General features: G+C 37.7%; 1 protein-coding gene and 1 non-coding gene across 2 annotated transcripts; one reads left to right on the forward strand and one right to left on the reverse strand.

Annotated features, from left to right (window-relative positions):
• Positions 1–1,055: 1,055 nt before the first annotated feature.
• LOC134797163 (striatin-3) lies at positions 1,056–23,657 on the reverse strand. The gene is made up of 9 exons (XM_063769420.1): positions 23,209–23,657; positions 18,643–18,891; positions 15,813–15,984; positions 14,761–14,937; positions 13,986–14,087; positions 4,731–4,903; positions 4,118–4,408; positions 2,545–2,802; positions 1,056–2,207 (listed from the first exon to the last, which is right to left on the reverse strand). The coding sequence occupies exons 1-9, from the start codon at positions 23,425–23,427 to the stop codon at positions 1,833–1,835; spliced, it is 2,016 nt and encodes a 671-aa protein (XP_063625490.1). The 5' UTR covers positions 23,428–23,657; the 3' UTR covers positions 1,056–1,832.
• Trnas-gga (transfer RNA serine (anticodon GGA)) lies at positions 3,270–3,342 on the forward strand. The gene has a single exon. It is a non-coding gene; the product is annotated as a tRNA-Ser (tRNA).
• Positions 23,658–24,593: the final 936 nt, after the last annotated feature.

The following is a 24,593-nucleotide window of genomic DNA, read 5'->3' on the forward strand; positions in this document are numbered from 1 at the left end:
CGCACCCATTGTCAAAATTGAAACTAACTGGGGATCTATTTTAAAGTTTATTTATGTTATTTCTGTGTCAAATTTGTTGTCTGTTAAGTGACGATAAATATATCCATATTTACAGTTAATTATCCACCTTTTCCTTATTTTTATTAAAAGAAAAATGAAAAATTCATATCGATTTACTTAGACGACTACCGATTAATAACGGTGGTGTCCGACCAACCCTAAAATTAAAAAAAAAAAGACGTAGAACGTAAACGTTCGCAGTGCAGTTGTTTTCCTTTGTGATTTCGATGTGCAAAACATTTTACGTAGTATTGCTGTTGTGAGTGACAGACGTCAAATACCGCAAATAATGTTATTTACACTTATAGTTTAGTATTCAAATTTTAGGGTGACCATGCATGTCGTAAATAAATTAATAACTTTTTTTTTCAACACGACTAGAATATTAACGTTAACCTCACTAATACTGATACGAAGCAGTTGCTTATAATTTACGAAATGCGCAGTGTTAGTCCTGCTCACGTCTCCTGAATCACCCTGTATTAGAAAAAGGCGATTCGGAAGAGGCCTAGGTCAAAAAGACCTTACGAACATGCATATAGAAATATACATACACATAAAATTGTTAAATGAAATGTTAACAGTTCGTATAATAAAGGCTTTATTAATAATAATAATGTGGCTTTTCCTCAGAGAAGAGCATAAGTACCCTTTTCTTTGGAAAGGTCCTTATGCACATGAAGCATAAGGACCCTTCTTTATGGAACGCCACATATGGTTATAAAAATGTTGCTAAGGGTGGTATTACACCTGTCTAATTTCTTGGTCCAGTGTGCATTTGCGACTGAGAGTGAGACGTTTTCATCATCATTGATATCCAGTGGTTGAATTTCTTTTGTACTAATGCCTAAAATAATGTCGTGGTTTACAAAAAACTAGTTCTACAACCGGCACGGTCGGCAGGCACAGCTTATGTTCAAACATAGCCAACAATAATTTACAAATTACATATAAGGGAGAGGAATGACCGAAAAGGTAAAAAAAACAACTTATACTGTCGGTTATGTTGCTTTTTACTATCAATTTTGGATGTATGTGTACAAGTATGAATTCGAGGAAAATAAAGGAAATATTATGTTTTATTATAATATATTCTACATCGCAGTACTCGTTATCAACAAACATTACTTATGTTACTTCCGATATAGTACTTCTACTCAATTTTTGTTCGATCGCTCATGAGTTACAATGAGAGCACGTTACTCGATACATGTCACAAAACAAAAAGAGACATTTCTCTATTGATATCCAATCAATTTAAATAAAATATGCTAGCCTAAAGAAACACCATCCGTTTCTGCAAAACGATTAGCAAATAGTGCGTAACATCTAACTGTACAGACACAAAATAAAACGTATCAAGGAAACATCGTCGGTATCCACATGTTATATTTATTACAAGGTCTCGCTTACAGTTGCATAAGAAACGAACAATATTCTCACTGCGTATCATAAAATCGGTGAAAAAGTCGCAATAAAAACCTAAAATCCACATACTGAAAGTCTAAAAATATATTATAATAGATTTCAAATGTCTATACATAGATGAGTGTTCACTACGCGCTTATAACGAGCGTCGAGCGCGTCCATTACGTTACAATTTAAATACGCTAGAGCGGTCCGGCGGAACCGGACGGGCCGAGCTCCGCTCCACTACGGGCCGCTACTGACACACACCGGCCACGCCGGCGGCCGAGCCGCGCGAGCGGGCTAGCTCGTATCCAAACGAAATACATGTAATATATATATAATATATAGTCGACGTCTGCCGCTCAGACGAACACCTTCGCGAGGCCGTCGGCGCCGGCGCTCGCGATGTAGGGCCGCAGCGGGTGGAAGGCGACGTCGAGGATGCTCTCGTCGAACTTCTTGCGGTGCGCGGTGATCTCCTGTACACAGGTCTTGGTGTCGAGGTTCCACAGCCGCACGGAGCAGTCGTGCGAGCCGGACAGCAGGAACAGCCCGTTGGGGTCGAGCGCGAGCCCGGTGACGGCGTCCAGGTGCGCCACCATGGCGTGCGCGCAGCGGCCCGACACCACGTCCCAGAAGCGGATGTGCCGGTCCTCGTGCGCCGACACCAGCAGCGGCAGCGTCGGGTGCGCGCGCACGCGCGTCGCCGGGCTCTCCATCGCCACGCGCAGCACCGTCTGCGGCAAACACCACGTATATCAATCGACCCGCGCAATTCTCGCCGTTTAGACTCCGTTAGGGCTCAGACTGGACGCATTCGACCGGCGGAACGGGCAACATTCAAAGCAGATTCATCCAAATTGATACATTTTGAATATTTTGATCGAACACGCGAACAACCGAGCGAAACAATGCTCGCGCCACCGCTCCAGTCTGCGACCTTAGGAATATGTAAATGCACAAATGGGTTTTGATCAGTTAGGCTTATAATCGGGTCAGGCGGAGTGAATACTACATTATTACTTGTGTCTCGGTTCGTTTCACCGGCCGGCCGGTCTCGTATGGTTCGGGTACCTGTCCGGTCTCCAGGTCGTAGAGCAGCATGGTGGCGTCGCGGTAGACGACGGCGGCGCGCGCGCCGGCCTCGGCGAAGTCGGCGGCGGCGGCGGCGGCGGCCGGGGGCAGCGCGTCGTCGCGGAGCGTGGCCAGCAGCGGGCGCGGCGCGCGCGGCGCCCACAGCCGCGCCGTGCCGTCCGCCGACGCCGACAGCAGGCGCCCGTGCGCCGCCGCCAGCGACCACACCGCGTCCGTGTGCTCGCGCAGCACGGGACCCTGTCGAGTACACCCGCGCGTTACACATTATCACATGCCGAATGCATTGGGAACATAAAATGTCACTTTGTCTATCGACGACAGACGGCAAACGGATACCTTCTAATGTAAGTACTCGTCGAAAATACTGTTTATAAGTATTATAATATCTGGGAGACCGAGGTTTGCTCGGAAAACATATAAAAATTCAAAAATGCGCGTTTTCCCAGAGATAAGACCTAGCTATGATTTTTCGGCCCCAGTAACCCCCATATACCAAATTTGATCGAAATCATTAGAACCGTTTCCAAGATCCCCGAAATATATATATAAATAAGTTTTTGGCAAAATTTTATATTAAAGGAAAAAATGGAAAAATTTACGCTTCCGGCAGGACTTGAACCCGCATCCTCCACAATCCGTGTGCGCCACCCCAAAGACGTGTTTACATAAAGAATGGAATGGAAAGATTTGCGATGTCCTGGTAGGCTTCCGTAGCTCAATTGGTTAAGAGCAACACACGGATTGTGGAGGATGCGGGTTCAAGTCCTGCCGGAAGCGTAAATTTTTCCATTTTTTCCTTTAATACAAAATTTGGAATATCGCTCGCAGACGTATCTGCTTGATAAAAAATTGATTTAGTATGGGTTAGCACATTGTTACTGGTGAATTCTCAATGCAACTTGAGACTCCGGTGCCGTTAAAAGATGTAATTGTCTTTCGGTAGATGTCGCTATACGCCACCCCAAAGGCGTGTTTACATAAAGAATGGAATGGAAAGATTTGCGATGTCCTGGTAGGCTTCCGTAGCTCAATTGGTTAAGAGCAACACACGGATTGTGGAGGATGCGGGTTCAAGTCCTGCCGGAAGAGTAAATTTTTCCATTTTTTCCTTTAATATAAAATTTGGAATATCGCTCGCAGACGTATCTGCTTGATAAAAAATTGATTTTTGGCAAAAATTTCATTTTTGGTACAAACTTTTATCGCTGACTGTACTTTTCTTACGACAGACAACTAATACTCATCGAGACAATTCTAAAAACCCCTAACAGAATTGTTTCATCACAGAGTTCCTATGGCCACCTCCTGTCTCCATCATCAGATCAGTTTGACAGTACCATATTATTGTATTGTCATCAGAACTACATACAGCTGCCAATTTTCATGACGCTACGATCCTTGGAAGATGGTTAAGTTAGTTACCTTAGATTCCATGACATAGTTACATACAGGTCGACCTAATAAAAGCTTGTTAATAAATATACAAGAATTGCTCGTTTAAAGGTATTAGATATAGTGATGTCGGGTAGACTGTAAGACGGATTATACTGACCTGGACCTGGGGATCGTAGGGGTCGTAGGGGTCGGCGGTGGGCGGCGGCAGGTTCCAGACGCGGATGGTGCCGTCGAGGCCGCCCGAGAAGCACTCCTCGGTGCGCGGCGCGCCCATGGCCAGGCACAGCACGGGCGCCGAGTGCGCGCGGAACGTGTACAGCGGCTCCACGTCCAGCCCGGCCGACTTCTTGGCCGGCACCGTGCGCTGCAGGTTCCACAGCTTCAGCGTGTGGTCCTCCGACGCGGTCACCAGCGCCGCCTCCGTCGGGTGGAAGGCCAGCGCTCGCACCTGTTCACAACTAATTATATTGCACTTGTCCAATCCATAAAAATATGTCCTCCACTAAATGGAAAGCTACTCCGAATATCGACGCCGATACGCCGATTGTAGTACCAATTAGCTGCTTTCATGACTATTGGCTATGGAACACATTAGTAATACTACTGATATTTGTCACATAGTTAATCGTCTTAGTTCCATCCGTAAGTCAGGAAAAAACATTCGTGATCAACACAAATAAATTCTCTTGCTGGGATTCAAACCCGAGACCTCCAGCTTATAGCACGCAAACAAATTCGCGGGCACTAGACAGGTTGTAGGAGGCACTGACCCCGTCGAAGTGCGAGCGCAGCGTGTACTTGGCGTTCCAGGTCTTGCGGAAGGACTCCTTGTTGGCGCCCTGCACGTCGTAGGCCTCCGGCTCGTTGCTGACGGTGAGCTGCGCCAGCTCGCCCAGCGCCAGGGGCTCCTCGTCCGCCTCGCCGCCGCCGCCCGGGAACTTTACTGTACCAACACCAACATCAGGATTAGGGTATTAGTGTAGGAAATAAAGGTAGTGGACCCCGCAGTAATTCCTCGGCCAGAAAAATCTTTACAGTATGATAAAGTATCAATAAATAAAGAGTATTGTATAAATTTCCAAAGAATAATAATAATAAAATTAAAGTAAATACCTAAAGTCTTAAATCGTTAATATCTTTTTACGGAAAAATGCTCCGTTCAAACTTTCTTCACCGGACATATTCAATAATATTCATGTAACGTATTGCAACAATATATGAAATATCAAAAAAAATATCCCAGCAGAAATACCAATATTTATAAAATATAATTTTTAGGCGTGTCTTGGACCGGAGAATTGCTCAGTAAATTTTTTTCACTGGAATGCCTTTTTATTGCCGTTTTATACCTACAAAATGAAAATCTAAAAAAATTACCATGCATCTATACTATTTTCAGAAATTGCCTTTTTACTCGCTGTGGAAAATTTCTCTATCCATTTTATTTATTGAATTAAGTTCACAGTTTTCTTTCCATTCAACTATAAAAAAACATCCAAAAAAATAACGAGCGTATTAAAAACTAAACATATCAGGAGCAGTGTGTAAGGAGCGGGGTGTACAAGTGGGGTGCGGGAGCGGTACCTCCCGGCCTAAATCACTAAATGACAGCGTTTTACACAAAAATAAAACACTAATTAAATAACTTACCATATTCGGAACCTAATAATAATATTGAGAGTAGCAACACTGTAGTTGGTCGTATTGTCCTTTTCTAGCATATAGGGTGGGTCATTTTTACTTTTGTTTAATTTAATAGGGGGCACAGTTTAAAAAAGGTGCCATTTGGTAATTAATTATTGCACGTATTTTTATTTTATTTTTAGCTTTAATTTTACTGCCTCCGGATTTTAGTCAAAGTTTTTGTTAAATGTATGGAAATTATGAAAAATAGTACATTTCAATACATTGATCGACGTTTTTTAATACATTTGCGAAAAAATCTAAATAAAACAAATATTGGTTACATGAGTATTACACTTTCAGTTACGAATTTTCCCTTGAACTTTAATGATATTCTATATTATACAGCACTATAAACTACGTTCAGAGTTGATTTACTTACATTGCAAAAATTTATCACATTAACTCATTTCATACAAAACACTCTTACAGCTGCTATTTAAGTTAATTATTTGAATATAACTAAATTTTAAGCGAAAATGGCGGGCGTCGGTTTTACTTCTTATTTTATTATTTTTTCTGTTAACGGCAGCCAACGTGGCAATGATAGTTCCATTCAGCCAAATAATAAAAAAAGTTTTTTAGTGAAACATCGTATTAAATAACGTTTTATTTATATAATAACTAATAAAATGTTTAATGGCAAAATAAAAATTATATAAAGTTTCTGAACATCCAAACTCTTAGTCTAAGATCCGAGATATATGGTCGACACCTTCACCAATACGTCTGACGGATGAAACTATGAAAATATGAAAGGAAATATGTTCCAGAATATAAATAAAGAAATATGGTCAAGGCTATTTTTATTTTTTATTTTTTTTAATTTTTCGTCAAATTTCACCGATTTGTCTGACGAACGAAATAAGTTCCAATGGAAAGTATACAACTTGTACAACATGAATCAACTAGGTTGCCTATCTTTTTCCGGTCACTATTGTGTCACAAAACAGATAGGTACAGAAGTCAATCACATGTATGTACATACTTCACTTTTCGGCGGTCGCTCTAGGGTTGTCAACTATGGCTTATGCACAAAAAACTATCGTGGTAATGGCACTCGTATCTATCGTATCGTATCTCGTATCTAGTTGTTTGATTTATTGTTGAGGATGAAACGGGAAGAATAGAAATATAAATTAATAATAACTAAAATATTTTTATTTTAATGTCATTGTTATATTACAAAATTGTCACAGAAAATATTTCGATTACGACATTGGCGAAATGCACGATTATTATATTTTAAAGTGTAATAAATTCGCATTCTCATGAACAATTACCTCTCTGAAACCACTGGTCGCTTAAAAAACGACAATTCACCGTTTAATGTTGAATTTAAACAACCGTCCACTGAACAGTTATAATAACTTTTTTTTTGTTTCTCCATTATTGCACAAAAAAGACGCGTGTCTCAAGCGGATGGCACTCCCACTCGCAGTGGTCCCAACCGGTCCGAGATATCGTGTCCGTGAGCAGTGTCTATGTGTGCGTTGCTCGAGCGCACTTTGTATGTATATTGATTTCTGTACCTATCTGTTTTGTGATTGTGTGGTTGCAGTATTTAAAGAGGTGATTTTATATCGATAATTCCACTCATCTGTCTGACGCTTGAATTATACATCAAAATGATGGTAATTTTATTGCAAATACAATGGTATAGGGTTGCCTGCGAAAATCCGGTCGCAATAAGGGTTGCCAGGCTCTTAAATAAAATAAGAAGGGAAGACTTTTAGCGATAACTCATAAATGGCTTAACTGATCAAGTTTGTTTTAATTTTATTTGTATAAGTTTTTAAGCACTATTTTTTTCATATTATTTGGACCGATGGTTCAAAAGTTAGAAGCAAAAACCTTATTTTTTTTTCTAATTCATTATTTCCGAAATAATTCACTTTATCACAAAATGTTGTTTCTAGACCCCTATTTATTTTGAATGACCTATTCAACGACACCCCACACTGTGGGTTGAAATGATAAAAAAAATGTCACACACATTTTATTTCTTTCAAGGGGATTATTTCCGAAAACATACCCTTTATCAAAAAATGTTTTCTTAAAACCCCTATTCATTTTGAAAGACCTATCCAACGACATCCCACACCACAGGGTTGAAACGAAAATAAAAGTACTCACTTACATTTTGTTTCTTTCGAAGCGATTATTTCCTAAAATATTCACTTAATCAAAAAAAAAATTTAAAGTATTCAATTTTAAATTCTTATCAAATGACATCTGACAACATAGGTGTGAAACGAAATAAAAAGAGAAAAATGTATCTGACCATTTTTTTTTTGTTTCGACCCTAGAGTGTAACATGTCGTTGGATAGGTCTTTTGAAATATCCGATCCTTTCGTATTCGAAAACACAAATCACTTGAAAACTGAAGGGTACGTATACTTATACGTATACGTATACTTATATAATATGTATATACTTATATCACAAAAACGAGCTATAAGAACCATATTTAGTTTACGCAAAGGCACTTCAGCCAGAGAATTCTTTATAACAAGTCGAATTATGACAATAATTTCATTATTTATATTTAATAGCCTGTTAGAAATCCATAGAAGTAAAAATGATTTTAAAACACGGAAGGACATTCACACATATAACACGCGTAAGCTAATAAAAACATTTAAGCAAGGTATCTCCCTAAAAGTTACCCTTTACAACCTATTGCCTTTACAAATAACGAATTTAACATATAAGTAGGTATAGAATTTAAAAGTAAACTTAAACGTTTCTTTCAATGTAACCCATTTTACTCAATCAATGAATTTACAGATAAAATGAAAAATAATGACTTTCTTATATAAAATAATTCTAAGCATACTTTTCTTTACACTCTATGAAATTGACGTACCTATTTGATAATTTACTATGTTAATAATAAATTTTGATTTATATAATTTTAACTACCTATTAAGACATTGCATGATTAGTTTTAGCAATGACCTGTATTTGACTTGCTAGATGTAACGTTCTTTTACTACTTGGCCAAATAAAGAAACTTGAAACTTGAAACAATGCCCCCACACATCACCACGTATATGCTAGTAGAAAAGGACAATACGATCAACTACAGTGTTGCCACTCTCAATATTATTATTAGGTTCCGAATATCAGTACAGTTGTTTAATGTAGTGTAAAGAATCACACACCAGTGACAACTCCCTTCTTAAGTGCGGGCTGCGGGTCACGCGGTCGGGTCGTACTAGCAGCACAAGGACGCTAATCTGCACTTAACTGCTGCTTAATTCGACTTGTTATAAGGAAGACGGTACATTATTGCGTAACCGCGAGATGGATTTATCTTCACTTCAAAAATTTCGGTGTTCTGGATGGTATTTCTTTTGGGTATTTTGGATTTAATTGTATACGTGACTACTTAGTATATATTTAAAAATAAATCAGGCTGAGAAATTTTTTACTCTCTGTTTTTAATAGTTCTATAATACATACATTTGGGTACGCATTTTTTTTGGATTTTCTTACCCACTACGCCAAATTATATTCTAAGATCATATAAGAAGAAAAAAATGACAGAGCAATTTTCCGATGAAAATGAGCCTCAAAAAAAGGAATTATCATAAAAATATATTCTCATGTTTGACATATGTTTTAGATTTTTCTCTAGTATCTCACACTGATACAAATAACTTATTTGGTAAAATAATTTTGGACTGAGGAATTACTCGGTTCAATATATAAACTGATTTGTAATTTTACGTATAAATACCTAACTTAGGAGTGTTTTTTTTTTAGATATTTAAATGTTAGTTTCGGCTCATACTATACAATAACCAAGCTAAATTTCATCGACTGAGAAATTAATGCATGGGTCTCCATACAACAACTTGCTTCATTTACTACACCTTAAAATACGTCCAAAAGAGAGGTATGGGGCTATTCATAAATTACGTCATTTCAAATAAGGGGGGGAGGGGGTCTGGACATCGGATGATGGTAGCATGACGTAGCAGGAAACGGGGTCATTAGAAGCATGATTTTTGGATGATTTTAGGGGGGGGGGGGGGTCAAAAATCGTCAAAAAATGATGACGTAATTTATGGACAGGCCCTATGGACATGTTCTTGCTAAATTGGAAATTCTATAGCGGAAGTATTGAACATCCAATTTAGCTAGGACCCTAAATGGCGCAACAATCGCGGAGTGTGATGGTACCTACCTAAGTCTTTTTTACTAAGGGAAGACTTTTTGCAATAAACCCAAGATTAAAAATTTAGTTTTTTTTTTCTTTCGGAGTAGTTCAGTCATTATAGATTTTGACCTGTGAATAATCAGTTCTTGGTTTTTTTTTGTAGGTCCCTCGGGGGGGTCACTGGGAGTGTAAATTCAAAAAGTAGACTGAATCAGGCTCCTGTGTATTATTCGAAAAACGGTTTTTCTTGTATAACTCGGCCATTTTTGATTTTACAGTAAAACCGTGAGGAAAAAAATTGTAGGAAATTTGATTCTCTACAAGTTTGGTCCTCACAATTTTTCTTCTAGGATCGATATTTTGGAAATTAAATTTGAAAAAAGCGACAAATTCAAAATATTTTCATCATCTCGTTTAGTCCTCTTCATTTATGCCGTAAAGTTGAAAATAAACGAGATGATGAAAATATTTTGAATTTGTCGCTTTTTTCAAATTTAATTTCCAAAATATCGATCCTAGAAGAAAAATTTTTGTCCTCACGGTTTTACTGTAAAATAAAAAATGGCCGAGTTATTTAAAAAAAAACCGTTTTTCGAATATACACAGGAGGCTGATTCAGTCTACTTTTTGAATTTACACTCCCAGTGACCCCCCCGAGGGACCTACGAAAAAAAATCCAAGAACTGATTATTCACGGGTAGGATCGGTTTTTTGGATATAATGACTGGACAAGAGGGCTTATATCCGAAAATATTTCCTTTATCAAAAAATATTGATGAAGACCCGTATTCGTTTTGCTGCCCCACACCATAGGGTTGAAGCGAAAAACCACGCGCCACTTTACGTTTAAGGGAGGTAAACCTAAAAACATATACAGGGTGGAAAGGCACGACGATCCTTTCCGGAAATGGGAGATAGTTTAGCCTAAGCTCTATATTTTCTCCATAGAAACTATGTTAATATGGGCAACCGTTTCTAAATTATGACCTTTTAAACATCCACGCAAAAAACTACTTTGTTCTAACCCTAACAGGTGACAGGGTCAATGAACTTACTTGTAAACAATCAGTATTCGACAGGAAATTATGCTAATTTGTTGCCATCTAACCATTTTTAGGTCTGCTTACAGCACGGTAAGAATCATTGCAGGATTTTCGCTTTCTTAGTGGTTCCACTTGTTCAATACTTGAATGAAATAGTTATGTTATTCCTTAATATTAATAATACTAACCACAACATTGTTTACAACGACAGTTCAAATGGTGACATTGACAACCACTCAAAAGTACGCAATCGTCTTATAAATATCTCTGGTTTCCTTGACTGACAAAAAGGTTTTAGTTTCTTAACACGTTTCACAAAATTAAAGCCTGACAACAGTTTATTTAACCCTGAGATAGTGTCGCTGCAAACAGCTTACGTATGGCAATAAAGTGCGTACGTCATGTATAGTCGGGGTAGTGGCATTGGCTTCATGTTGATACTCGTATAATGTCAAAACATTGCTTACAGAGAATTCGGTTCTTTCAATTTACCTATTCGTCAAAATCTGATTCTAAATATTCAATATTTATATATTCTTCGTTTTCTGACTCTGACGAAGTCTGATTTTCATCAAATGTTGTGTCGCTTTCAGGACCACCAACCTCGATTATAAAACGTTCAGTCTCCAATTCGATTATAGGATTTATATCGTCGATCTACATAAACCTTAAATGAAATATTAAAGTTTAAACCAAACAACTAACCAGTTCAATAAAACCGCACTATAAAATGTCAATACCGGTCATGTCAACAACCAACTTTAAAACATTGTTTATTGGAATGCTATGTAATCCTTCATCTTTTTTAAGCTGTAAGTATTTGATTGCATTCACTACAATTTTTTCGCATGTTTGGTAATTTTTTTGGCATTTTTGTAATAAAACCGTTTATATTTGAATATATTCGTAGATATTTTCCGTTTGTTTACATCGGTGACTTTCGATGACATCCAACGTTCGTTGTCAAAGAGTACTTGTTGCCAGTAAAAGAAATTAGTACCATTGAATATCCGCAAAATGGCGAGGGTCAAATAAACTGTTGTCAGGCTTTATTTTCGAATAATTGGAAACTATTTAAAATAATAAAAAATTACATGTAGGTTGTGTTAGTTGCATCAAATGAACTTGCAAAAATGAAATACTAAGAATAAATCAAGAATAAATACTTCTTCAATACCAAACTAACAAACCTTCTTGCGTGGTAGGAAATAGACAAGACGTCTGATGTTTGAAATTAAATTTTCATTGAACTATACTTATTGAATGTCATATTCTTCAAATAAAAATGTTAGATGCTCGTGGCTATTTAAATTTGTGGGGCTGTGTAAAAGATATGGTGTACCAAACCAAACGGAATGTGAAACTGCGGACGAAATGAGACAAAGGCTAATTGGTGCTTTCTGCGGAGGATAAATGACGAAGAGCATACACTATATCGCATGTGCATCGACATACTCGGGTACGGGCTGCGGCGGCGTTGTAATACACGGAGGTACATTTGAACAACGTATGTGAAAAGAAGATAGTATTAAATATTGGAAAAAAGTAATTATCTAAGAAAGTAATAAAATTGTTTGTAATATTTTTGCATGCATTTGATTTATTTGACATTTATGCGTCATTCATACATCATTGCGATACTGTCAACGATCGGAAAAAAGTGTAAAGTCCCGAGCTTTCCCGACGGAGATCCTTAATCTAGCCGTCATGTGCACATGCTATAGGGTTATCACCACAGTTAAAAAGTAGTATTTTTGCAATTTTTATTTTTTACTCAATTAACGATTCTTACCATTACCAATAGTCTCTGTATCACTTAAACGACCTAATACTTCCGGGAAGGATCGTCGTGCCTTTCCACCCTGTATATGATATTTTACTAATTTGTCCGCATGATTGATTTCTATCATTTCCGCTTACACAAACTTTTCCAATAACTTATTTTCGAGTAAAATAAAATATGGCTTTGATCATTTATACAAATATAACATGTCTCATATAGGGCTTTTTGCCAACAATCAATATTTGGATTGAACTGTGCGGAAATGGCTGTGGTGTGCCTTTGTTTTTGTTGGACCCGTTGCTGGACCCCTGGCGTTTTGCCAATTCTATCGCAGTAAACCCATTCAGCTATAAAATCATTCAAATAATTTTAAATGGCATGACTTGAATTGAGCATTTCGTTTTTAAATAGTGTATGTTGTGAAGACATGTAAATAAGTACCTTTATTACAACAAAATACATAAACAATTACAGTTTATTTACAATTAGAATAGTTAAGACAAAATACCATCAGGCGCGGCAGGACACTTAAATAACGCTTTATTGACGTACCACGCTCAAATAGGAAGTAGGATTAGGTATAGCCGTATGATTGTACAATCGCTATCAAACATGTGTTCTCTTTGTTATGCCTTTTTTTGTTAAATTTCAAAGTGTGCAAATAGGTTATGAACTGTTCTTGAAGTGAGTAATAACGTAGTGCATCTATCACAACTGTAATAAACAGAGGTGGATGACTGACAGTTCTTCTGGTCAAATTTATTGTAGGCTCATGAAGTCCGGAAAATAGCTCCGCTTGCCCCCCCAAGGCCCGCGATCGGTCAATAGGCGCGGCGCACACCCACACCCACTTTCTCAGCTCGAAATATATGATCCATAGGCTACGGTGGCTAAAATCGAGAAAAAAAGTCTAAAAATTGAAGGGGCAGGGGTGAGTTACGAGAAGATGTCGACCAACCCGCCGGGCCCTGGCGGCCGGGGCGGGTATGAGTATGAAGGTATCGCGGCTACTCGTGTATCTTAGCTGTACTTATACTTCTAAACTTTCTACTTTCTTGGTTTGTTTACCTATATGATTCTACTAGTTTTAAAGTATTATTTTAGTTGACTCGTAGAAAAAGTGTGGTATACAATAGTTATATAATCAAGATTGAAAAATCTCGTACCCAATAAGGCCACTCAGCAAGCCTTAACACGGTACTCGACTGAAAAGTTCTCCATTATATCATGATTGTATAAACTACTATTGTATGTAAAATCACCAATAATAGTATGAGCTTGTATTTTATTATGCAATTGGCCCCTGCACGAACTGAAGGGTGTAAATGATCTGTGTCTATGACTCACCGACTGGATACTCGTCGCCCTGCCCGCCGCCGTCGGCCTCGCTCTCCGTCAGAGAGTTGAGCTCGTTGAGCACCTCCTCAGCTTCGTGATCCACCTCTTCGCCTGTTCCAAACACAATTCAATCACTACACAGTGCTTGTTTACTTTGCTAGCTATAATGGAATTATCCTGACATCACATTTTTGACACATGAAAACATTGATAACGTAAAATGTGCATGATCCATTGAAATTATAAATCGCAAAATTTTTATCCTAAAGAAAATACAATGAAATAAAAAAATATTATTAAAAACACAGTTACTTACTTAAAACGAACTATAAAATAAACCACTAACGCATCTTAACCTTACAATTAGACGATAGTTAAAAAAACGATTGAAAGTAAAATCTATTTGATTAACTTTTCAAACGAGGAAAATATCAAGAGAGGAAGGAGGAATATGGTGTAAACTTTTAATACATTATTTTTCTTTTGTTGAGGACTCAAAGGCCACTAACTGGACGCACGCGGCCGGCGACGCGGTGAGCGGCCAATCAGGACATTTCAACATTTGGCCGAGCGCAATGTATGAATGGCGAATAATTTGGAAATGGTAATAATTTTGGAACTGTGGTCTACAGGTGGGTAAAACAGCGTGGAAAGTCCTTAACAAGTTGTATCCCTCAAGATAGCATGGAATCGTTGGAGATCCTTTATAGACGCTGTCCTGCAGTTGAAGCCTTTCGACTGTTGCGATGATAAGATTGATACGAAAGTAAATGTAACAAGTGACCTTGTTTAGGCGCGGAGTGGTGCCCCTGCTTGGCATCCAGGTCGTCGATCTCGTCCATGTCCATCTCCTGGTTGGCCAGGAACTCGAAGTGCGTGAAGACCACCGCCGTGTCTTGCACTGAGAGGCCTTCTTCATTGTAGCCTCCGGCCGACGGGCCTTTGCGTTGTGGTTCTTTACCTGCGAATAAAAGTGTTGAATGTGAGCCATAATCTTTAGTGAAAAGTTAGTACCTATGATATAATGAGAAGGTTCACAGTGTTCATACGTCGGTTGACTGTTAAAGTACATTGAGTGTATTAGAGACCGCCAAGATCTCGACATATTTGAGCAACCCTTGCATGATGAAATTGCTTCCATGAAACCATTACTTTAATCATTAAGGTATATGACTTGACATAACAAGACAAAAATGAGATATCCCTGACTCAATATTTATTTTCTTTGAAGCTTAACTTCCGTTAAAGTCATTTGCGGTTTTGTGGCCAAAAATATGGCATTATGGCATAGTCAGGCTTGTGACGACCGAAAATCGGTCCTACAAAATAAATCCTTAAATATGAATACCCAGTAGTTACCTAAATATAACAGTGAATTTCTCGAATCTTACGTAAGAAATATACCTAATTTGAGACCCAGCTGCAAAAGTGCATACCCACTTTTGCAGCTCGCTGTACATCAGCGAAACCTGCATACATACGCGAAGATATTCAAAGGTGTATGTGAAGTCCCAGCCAAGCCAGCGTCGGCGTCGGGACTATAGCCCAATCCCTTTATGCCCAGCATTATGACGTTATATGGGCAGAATGGGGGTTGGCAACTGTCAAAAGTTTGCATACATAGCGCCATCATAGCTTGCCTCTTTTTCTATAAGATTTGGCTTAAAGGGCGGGCTTGGCTTAAAGGGAGGGCTTCCAGGGCATAAAAAAAAATTGACACAATTCTAGGGATTGACAGGGCAAGCTACGCTGGCGCCATCTGCTAAATACTTCGACCGGCCAACCCCATTATTATTATACATACGATACAGGTAAGATTTATAATGAACAACTCACCGATATCATATTTGCGGACCATAGAGTTCATAGAGTAGTCGCATCTGTCGCGCTGCTGCTTGTCGTAGCTCCGGCAGTTGGGGTCCTCCTGCTGCTCCTCGTTGTTGAGGCCCAGCAGCGTGCGCACGCGGTTCGAGCGCACGTCCAGGATCGTGTCTGTATAGCCTATTTCCTGTTGAGAATAACTCAGTTGTTAATTCATCTATTAAGAGATTTAAGAGTCACAGGAGCCTAGCCGCCGCCATACAATAGTTACGCTTTCATTGTAAAACGACATGCTGAAATAACATTTAATTCAGCATAAACATTCAAGTAACATTTTATATCTGTCAGACCCGTTAGCATAACTTGCGTTCTTGCGGCGACTCCATTCCATACTTGAAGTTGCGCTAGATGGCTAGATGTATGGAGTCGCGCACGAGACCGCAAGTCACACTAGCCGGTCTGGTATTCGTTTTTGTCGCTAGTAATTGTAATACAGAGAACATAGAGCGAGTACAAATTTTGCATATATGTATAACTAACTTCTACTCGCTCTATTTTCTTTGCATTATAAGATTTATAAGGTACTTAAAAGTTCATGCCAAGTTTCATGTAATTTCAGCATGTCGTTATAAATGAGGGCGTAACTTCGATTGTATGAGAGCGCCGTTTTGGCGGCGGGTTCTTGTGACTCTTAAGAACGCACAGTTTTAAACACTGATGTATATTGCCTATCCGTATCGGTGTTTTATGGGATAAATTTTGGAAAGTGTACGCTGGAAATGCACAAATTAATTCGATTTCCCTCATTTAATAACTGAGCGTGCGGGCGTGGAAGACGTATACATCCTCGAGGTGTCGGTGTATGTGCCTAAAGCTGTATACCTGTCTTTCTTAACCTTTTGAACGCCACAGACGGCAATTGACGTCAACGCAAAATCGTGACAACAACGCCAAAGACGGCATTTGACGTCGATCGTTTTTTGATGAAAAACACCCCACTTTTAGGTTGGCATTATATATTGACAAAACTAAATTTTACTCCCGTGGCGTCAGTGGCACGGCAAATGGATGCGCCGTTTGGCGTTCAAAAGGTTAAATGTGAATTGGTAAGGAAATGAAATCGCTTCCATTGCCTGATCATAAATAAACAATACGATCCAGATGTCAACTAAGAGTGAACAGGCTTCATCTTAAACTCTATCGTCACTTCCCCTTCCCATAGATATAATACTTGGTCAATTGCTGCCCAGTAACTGCTACTCGTAAGTATGTAATTAAAAATATATATACTGAGCATGTGTATTTCTTCTATGTAATGTATGTATTGATTTGTTTCCTGGTATTTCGGCAAGTACCCGCCTATAACACAATCCGTGTTTTTTCAGCGCCACGCATAGATCAATACTAATATTACTCCTTCCATAACGTAAAAATTGTCATGTCGTATTACAAATCTTAATTACAAATCCTATCCTGATAATTTGGCTACTTGCCATCTAAAATATAATGCGAGAAATGCTATGCTATTTTAATAACTATCCTTATCATTTTCCTGAGCCCAATTATTGGAATACTAGAACTGTGATGTGCCTAATTATGATAGTAAGCAGCAAACGATATTTTAGTTAACATTTAGTGATATCATAGCATACACGGATTAATGCGAGGAGGTGATCTATATCGCTAATGGAAATTCGGTATGTAGTGAGGACACGAAGGACACATAATCCTGATGATGAGATAACCTAATTAAGGCCATTGACTCATTTCTTTCTAGATTTAGCCAATTGAACAGACAAAGCATATTTTTGCTGAATTCTTCATGATACATATAGCATTAGGAATAACCTAGAATGTTTTAATCTTCTACTCATAAGAAAGATAGACCTCAATAAAAAAAACCGGGCAAGTGCGAGTCGGACTCGCGCACGAAGGGTTCCGTACCATAATGCAAAAAAAAAAAAACGAAAAAAAAGCAAAAAAAAAACGGTCACCCATCCAAGTACTGACCACTCCCGACGTTGCTTAACTTTGGTCAAAAATCACGTTTGTTGTATGGGAGCCCCATTTAAATCTTTATTTTATTTTGTTTTTAGTATTTGTTGTTATAGCGGCAACAGAAATACATCATCTGTGAAAATTTCAACTGTCTAGCTATCACGGTTCGTGAGATACAGCCTGGTGACAGACGGACGGACGGACGGACGGACGGACGGACGGAGGGACAGCGAAGTCTTAGTCATAGGGTCCCGTTTTACCCTTTGGGTACGGAACCCTAAAAAGAGAGTAGGTAATCAGAAATGAACATATGACAAATGAATTGCAATGCGGCTCCAGTGACATTTTTCATCCAACAGATAATAATAGTTTGACTCCGACTTGTAGTAAAGTAAAAAAAAATAGGTCTATCCCCTATAAGTCATCATCCCATCAAGTAGCCGCTATCTGTGTCCTGTTTATCAAAAGCTTGTAACTTGTAATACAAGTGGAAGTCCCTTTCTAACAAAAGCTGTCAAAAAGGGACTTCCACTTGTATTAAAAGTTACAAGCTTTTGATAAACAGGGCACTGGTGCTCGGTTGATAGAGTTAAAGCTTAATGCACACACACAGGCGGGCCCGCGTCACATCAGCTAGTTTTATATGACATATGACAATCAACCGTCCGGACCGTCGCGGGCCCGCTTGGTCACGCTCACGCCCGCTCACGCCCGGGCCCGCACTCTTCCGCCTTGAGTGGGAAAGTTATCATTCTGAGAATTCCAAAAATGACTTACGAGTTGTAGGAGTATGCCTCCCAAAGGTTTATCATATCAAAATCAAAGGAAGGGTATGAGAGCTGGTTACCTGCAGGTACTGTTTGATGAGCTGCCGGCCCTGTTTCCACTGCGCGCGCTCGGCGGGCTCGGGCTCCGCGGGCGGCTCCTCCGGCGGCGGGCGCACGTCTCCTTGTTGCAGCTCCACTCCATACTTCAGTTTGTGGAACTTGGCGCGCTCCTGCTTCAGCGCGTACTCTAGCATCTTGATCCGCCTCACGAGGTCATTCTTTAGATTCTCCTGACCCTTCCTCTCGCCTTGGAGGAAGGCGATCCGTGCCTGGAATTATAACATATATATGAATATGTAATACCGTCATATATACTTTATGCATTATATTTGTAGACTTTGTCTTGTTTGTATCTGTATTAAAGTAAATTTTCTCCAGGTCATATATGCACAACTTGCTTTGCATCCTAAAGGAGCCTGAGGTATCCTAGACCCTAGTTAGTTGTTTATGAAAATAGCAGCCACTGGCGAGGTATCCATAGAGCTTGATTCCCCCCCAGCTTGTCTGAATTCACATAATTATTATGCACCTAGTCCTACTTGCGTGAAGTTTAGTTTGATTCTGCCGCTTCAGTCATCTGACCTCAGCAGTTTAATACTAGGGGCCCGTTTCTCAAAAGCTTGTAACTTGTAATACAAGTGGAAGTCCCCTTTCTAACAAAAGCTGTCAAAAAGTGACCAGAGCAAAAATATATAAAAAAGCGGCCAAGTGCGAGTCGGACTCGCCCATGAAGGGTTCCGCAGCAGCAAGTAACATAATCAAATTGCGGTTTACGATTTATGTCGTATTAAAAAAAACTACTTACTAGATCTCGTTCAAACCAATTTTCGTGTACATCATATATTTTTTTTTAGGGTTCCCAAAGGGTAAAACGGGACCCTATTACTAAGACTCCGCTGTCCGTCCGTCCGTCCGTCCGTCCGTCCGTCCGTCTGTCCGTCACCAGGCTGTATCTCACGAACCGTGATAGCTAGACAGTTGAAATTTTCACAGATGATGTATTTCTGTTGCCGCTATAACAACAAATACTAAAAACAGAATAAAATAAAGATTTAAGTGGGGCTCCCTTACAATAAACGTGATTTTTGACCGAAGTTAAGCAACGTCGGGCGGGGTCAGATTCATATAATATGTATTCTCATTTCTTTTATTGATTTTATTTTCTTTTCCTTTTGTAAGAATTTGATATGTTTTCTGAAAGAGCTACGTATTTGTATAAAGTTATGTACTCACTGATATAATTGCATGAATTCTATAGTAATTTAAATTGTATTTTTCTTAATTACTCGTAATGCATGTTAATTATAAGACGTAATAATGTTTTGAAAAGATGTGTCCCGCCGAGTTTGTTGCCGGTCCCATATTGGGATACCCTCCTCCAATTGAGGGGGGATTTAAATCTTCTCGGGGCAGAGGTGTACGGTTGGAGCCGGTAAAGGTTTATTTGACGTTCATAAGCGCATTGTAATATGCCTACTTGAATAAACTATTTTTTATCTTTTTGTCAGTACTTGGATGGGTGACCGTTTTTTTTTTGCCGTTTTTTGCATTATGGTACGGAACCCTTCGTGCGCGAGTCCGACTCGCACCTGTCCAGTTTTTAGTTTTATTATTCTCTTATTTTAGAAGTTACAGGGGGGCCACACACATTTTAGCACTTTGGAAGTGTCTCTCACGCACACTATTCAGTTTAGAAAAAAATGATATAATAACCTCAATATCATTTTTGAAGACCTATCCATAGATAACCCACACGTATGGGTTTGTGAAAAAAAAATTTATGAGTTTCAGTTCTAAGTATGGGGAACCCCCAACATTATTTTTTTTTCTATTTTTATCTGAAAATCTTAATGCGTTTCACAGAATACATCTGCTTACCAAGTTTCAACAGTATAGTTCTTATAGTTTCGGAAAAAAGTGGCTGTGACATACGGACGGACAGACAGACAGATAGACATGACGAATCCATAAGGGTTCCGTTTTTTGCCATTTGGCTACGGAACCCTAACTAGAAAGAAGTATAAAATGTGAGTACATACTAAGTACACATTGGTAAATTATGAGATTCTAATTGTTGAAGGCCAAGATTGAACTCAATTTTCTTGTTTGAAAGTTACATATCTGAAAGACTTACCTAAAAGCTATTTCTAGTATTGGCCATGGTCTAAATCTATTGGAGTATAAAATTCTTTCAGAGGATTACAGTTAGCTACAACTATCATATAATAACTCAAAAATGCGCGTTTTCCCAGATCGATCGATTTTCACCCCCAAAAACCCCTATAAAGCATATTTCATCGAAATTGTTACAGCCGTTTCAAAGATCCCCGAAATATATAAATATATATAGAAGTAAATTGCTTGTTTAAAGGTATAAGATAGGAGATTACAATACTGAATAAGGTAATAGGCTTGATTTTGCAATATTCATTGTGACAACACATTGTGTTCACTCCTTATTAAAAATCTTAGCCACATATGTTATTGTTATAGTTCGTTTTTTTTAGCATTACAAAAAAGGTAAACAATCTTGATGTGTCTTTTTATTGAAAAACACTTTTGAAAAATAAGTCACGGCAAATATGTAACAATTATGAATCATATACAATTATTTACATTTTTTTTGCTTTCATAAGTAATAGTTACTGATTTTTAAAAAGCGGTTTTCAATTAAAAGACATCAAGATTGTTTACCTTTTTTCTAATGCAAAAAAATGAACTATAATATTGTTAATGTGTAGCAGATGGCAGATACCTGAGGTGTCCGATACAAATCAATTTTCCAGAACACAGTGTATCACAAAAAAGTTGCTTTATAATCATTAATATTAATTTTGCTTAAATACCTACCAGTAAGTATATTCATAACAAAACATGTACTCAAGAAGGAATACCATGACTATATACTATATTTATATAATGTTTTCCTGTATTTGTTTTTAAAATCAATGTGAAGCTGTTCATGCTACAAGTCATCAGTATCATAAAATTATGATATGTGAAAACCTCGGTGAGGAAAATATACAAGCGGGTATGTCAGTTACACATGTTTTAAATTGAGCACTTGGCATGCTACACTGAAACTACCATACACAGTCAAATAATAACATTAGCCTGCATGCTATAAATATTACTTCATAATCATAGTCAATGTACTAATTTGAATACAACTACTCTAATGATATAAATACCTAACTGAACAAAATTTGATTTGCTATCTTAAAAGCTTATTTCATGATAAAATCTGAAAATGGTAACACCTAAGAAACTTTTTTGACCTATATAAATTTAAGATAAAAACAAGACAAAACACGCCAGCTTAATCTGTTTTAGTTATTTTAGGTATAATATTTAATATACAGTATATTTTTACATATGCAATATGGTTGCCATTAATATTTTACACACAAAATTATTAATACCTGAACCATATCAATAGAATAAAGTATATTTGCAAACATACAGTAAGTAAATTTCTTATATTTGATAGTAATAAGTATATTATTAGCATCATTGCATACTATTATTTGTAAGACAATGAAGAGAACTTGTTTCTAATTTTAAATTTAAAAAAATGTATTGCTAAATGCTTGCAAAGTTTATAATTCCTACTACACCATCCAAAGATATTACTATCAAAACAAATAAGAATGTTTGAACTTATAATTTCCATAAATAGACAAAGAAATGTTTTGATTAATATCTGCTCATAGAATAGAATTATCAGACATTAGCTAACCATAACACAAATTTCCAATTTAAGACATATTTCACAATATTAACCCACTTCCGTGAAAGAATTAGCTATTGTCCTGAACTCCTTGAAGCTCCGTAGCTCATCATAATGAATAATAGCCATTATTTTCCAGTGGGCCAATAATAATATAATGGCTAAATACGTAGTTGTCACAAAAAAAATCACTCTAATCAGAAATATATTTTGAAAAGTTTACTTTAGCCTGGGTGATAAAAAACCTCAAGCAATAAATTGAAATATTTTAAGTCAAAGCAAATTAATTTGACAAAACAGCTGACTACAAACATCTTAACAAGAAAGTACACTCTAATTAAGTAGGTTAAGTTGGCATATAAGAATTAACATTGCATACAGAATGTTACAGAAACCATATTGTATGAACAAAAAGCAAAAATTTTAAAATTTCTCTTATCTAAGAAGCTGAGGGTAGTCAAATAAAGAATCCATAAATCATAGCAAAGTATCAAAAACTTACTGAAGCTTTGTTAGTACCTAGTTAATTAAAAACAACTGAGCATTATAATTAGTTAATTTAAGTTGTCTAAGGATTGATCAACTAATCAATAATTCCATATGGTTGGCCTGCAATAATTGCGTGCAGGTAGGCATTTACGAAGGTGATGTGCAAAAGGTAACAAAAATAATAGAAAAATACAAATTAGAATACTCAAATGATATACCTATTAGTAGTATCTATTCATCTTCCAATAACATAAAAATGTTAAAAAGAATTTAAATCTTATTTGGTTCAATATAAATGCAAAATATAAGAAATGTCACTCAATATCAAAACAAAGAAAATAGTACTAAAAAAAACAAGAATGATCACCTCAAACTCTGCTCTGTCCACCTCCCATTGTGATCTCTCGAGCTCGAATCTCGCCCATTCATGTTGAATAAAATGCAAAATGCCAGGTATCGAATACTGGACGCTTTGGCTAGGTTCGTCATTCTGTTTGTTGTTTATACTGACTCCGATTTGAGATCCCACTTGCCCTCCGTTGTGATGAGATACGGAGCTATCATCCATGGCTGTGGGGATTTTCATGACATGGCCACCATTACCGAACTTGTCACAGACCTATCATATAGAACTACAAAGACAAACTACGCGAAATTAAATACTAACACATTATTTGACTATATTTCAACTAAAGTTCACGTAGGTGACACCATCTAAATAATTTTTTATCGACGAATTCATGAATGACAAAAATTATTGCATGACGGAATAGAAAAGTCGAAACGACGTCCGTCCGCTACATTGCTTTTTTTTCGTTTGTGTTGCCTGCTAAAACCACTAAAATTTAATGTTTCCCACATAAAAAAAGTATTAAAAAAGTGAAAATAACAATTCAGATTTCAGATTTTAAAGCGGTATCCAGACGGGATGATCAAATCGACCGATTTGATCAGAAATGAAATTGGCGTCAATCCCCAATTTAATCACCAATTTTAGATTTTTGGTGATATTAGAGACCTCTAAATTGAAAAAATGCCCCAGAACGAAAATACTGGCGTCACAAATTGGTATTCTTGCGTCCGCACCTCATTTTATCGGTAATGTCGGTCATTATCGGCGGTTGAATTCGGCGAGCCAAATTGGCGTTTGCGTCCGCACGTCCTGATTCAATTGGGAAATTTAATCAGATTGGCGAAAAATTTACTAATCTGGATACGCCTTAAGTTACTGAGGTGTGCCAATAACGAGTATTCTATCTATACTTAGCCAAGCAAATCTTGTCAGTAGAAAAAGGCGCGAAATTCAAATTTTCTATGGGACGATAACCCTTCGCGCCTACGTTTTTTAAATTTGCCACCTTTTTCTACTGACAAGATTTGCTTGACCAACTATATCAATTATAGAAAACACTTGTTTAGTAACATAATATAGTTGGTCAAACCAAATTTGTCAGTAAATAAGAACAAAAAAACTATACTCATCCTTTTCTTTTGGGTGCTAGTACTAGTGTAAGCCAAAGATAGTATGATTCTCTCTATCTATGTTTGAAATAAGACAGCACTGACAAACTATAGACATATTTAGTACTTAAGAGCCAACGGGAGTGGTCATTTCTCCATACAAACGTACTCCTCGTTTTCTTCCGTGGTTTTTGAAGCTAGAGCAATGATTTTTTCAACACAGATTAATATTGTCAATATCTGTGTCGGACCGTTTTGCTTTTTTTGATATTTTTGTTTTTTAAGGCGCTA

The sequence above is a fragment of the Cydia splendana genome, chromosome 1, assembly GCF_910591565.1.
Source record: "Cydia splendana chromosome 1, ilCydSple1.2, whole genome shotgun sequence".
NCBI lineage: Eukaryota > Metazoa > Arthropoda > Insecta > Lepidoptera > Tortricidae > Cydia > Cydia splendana.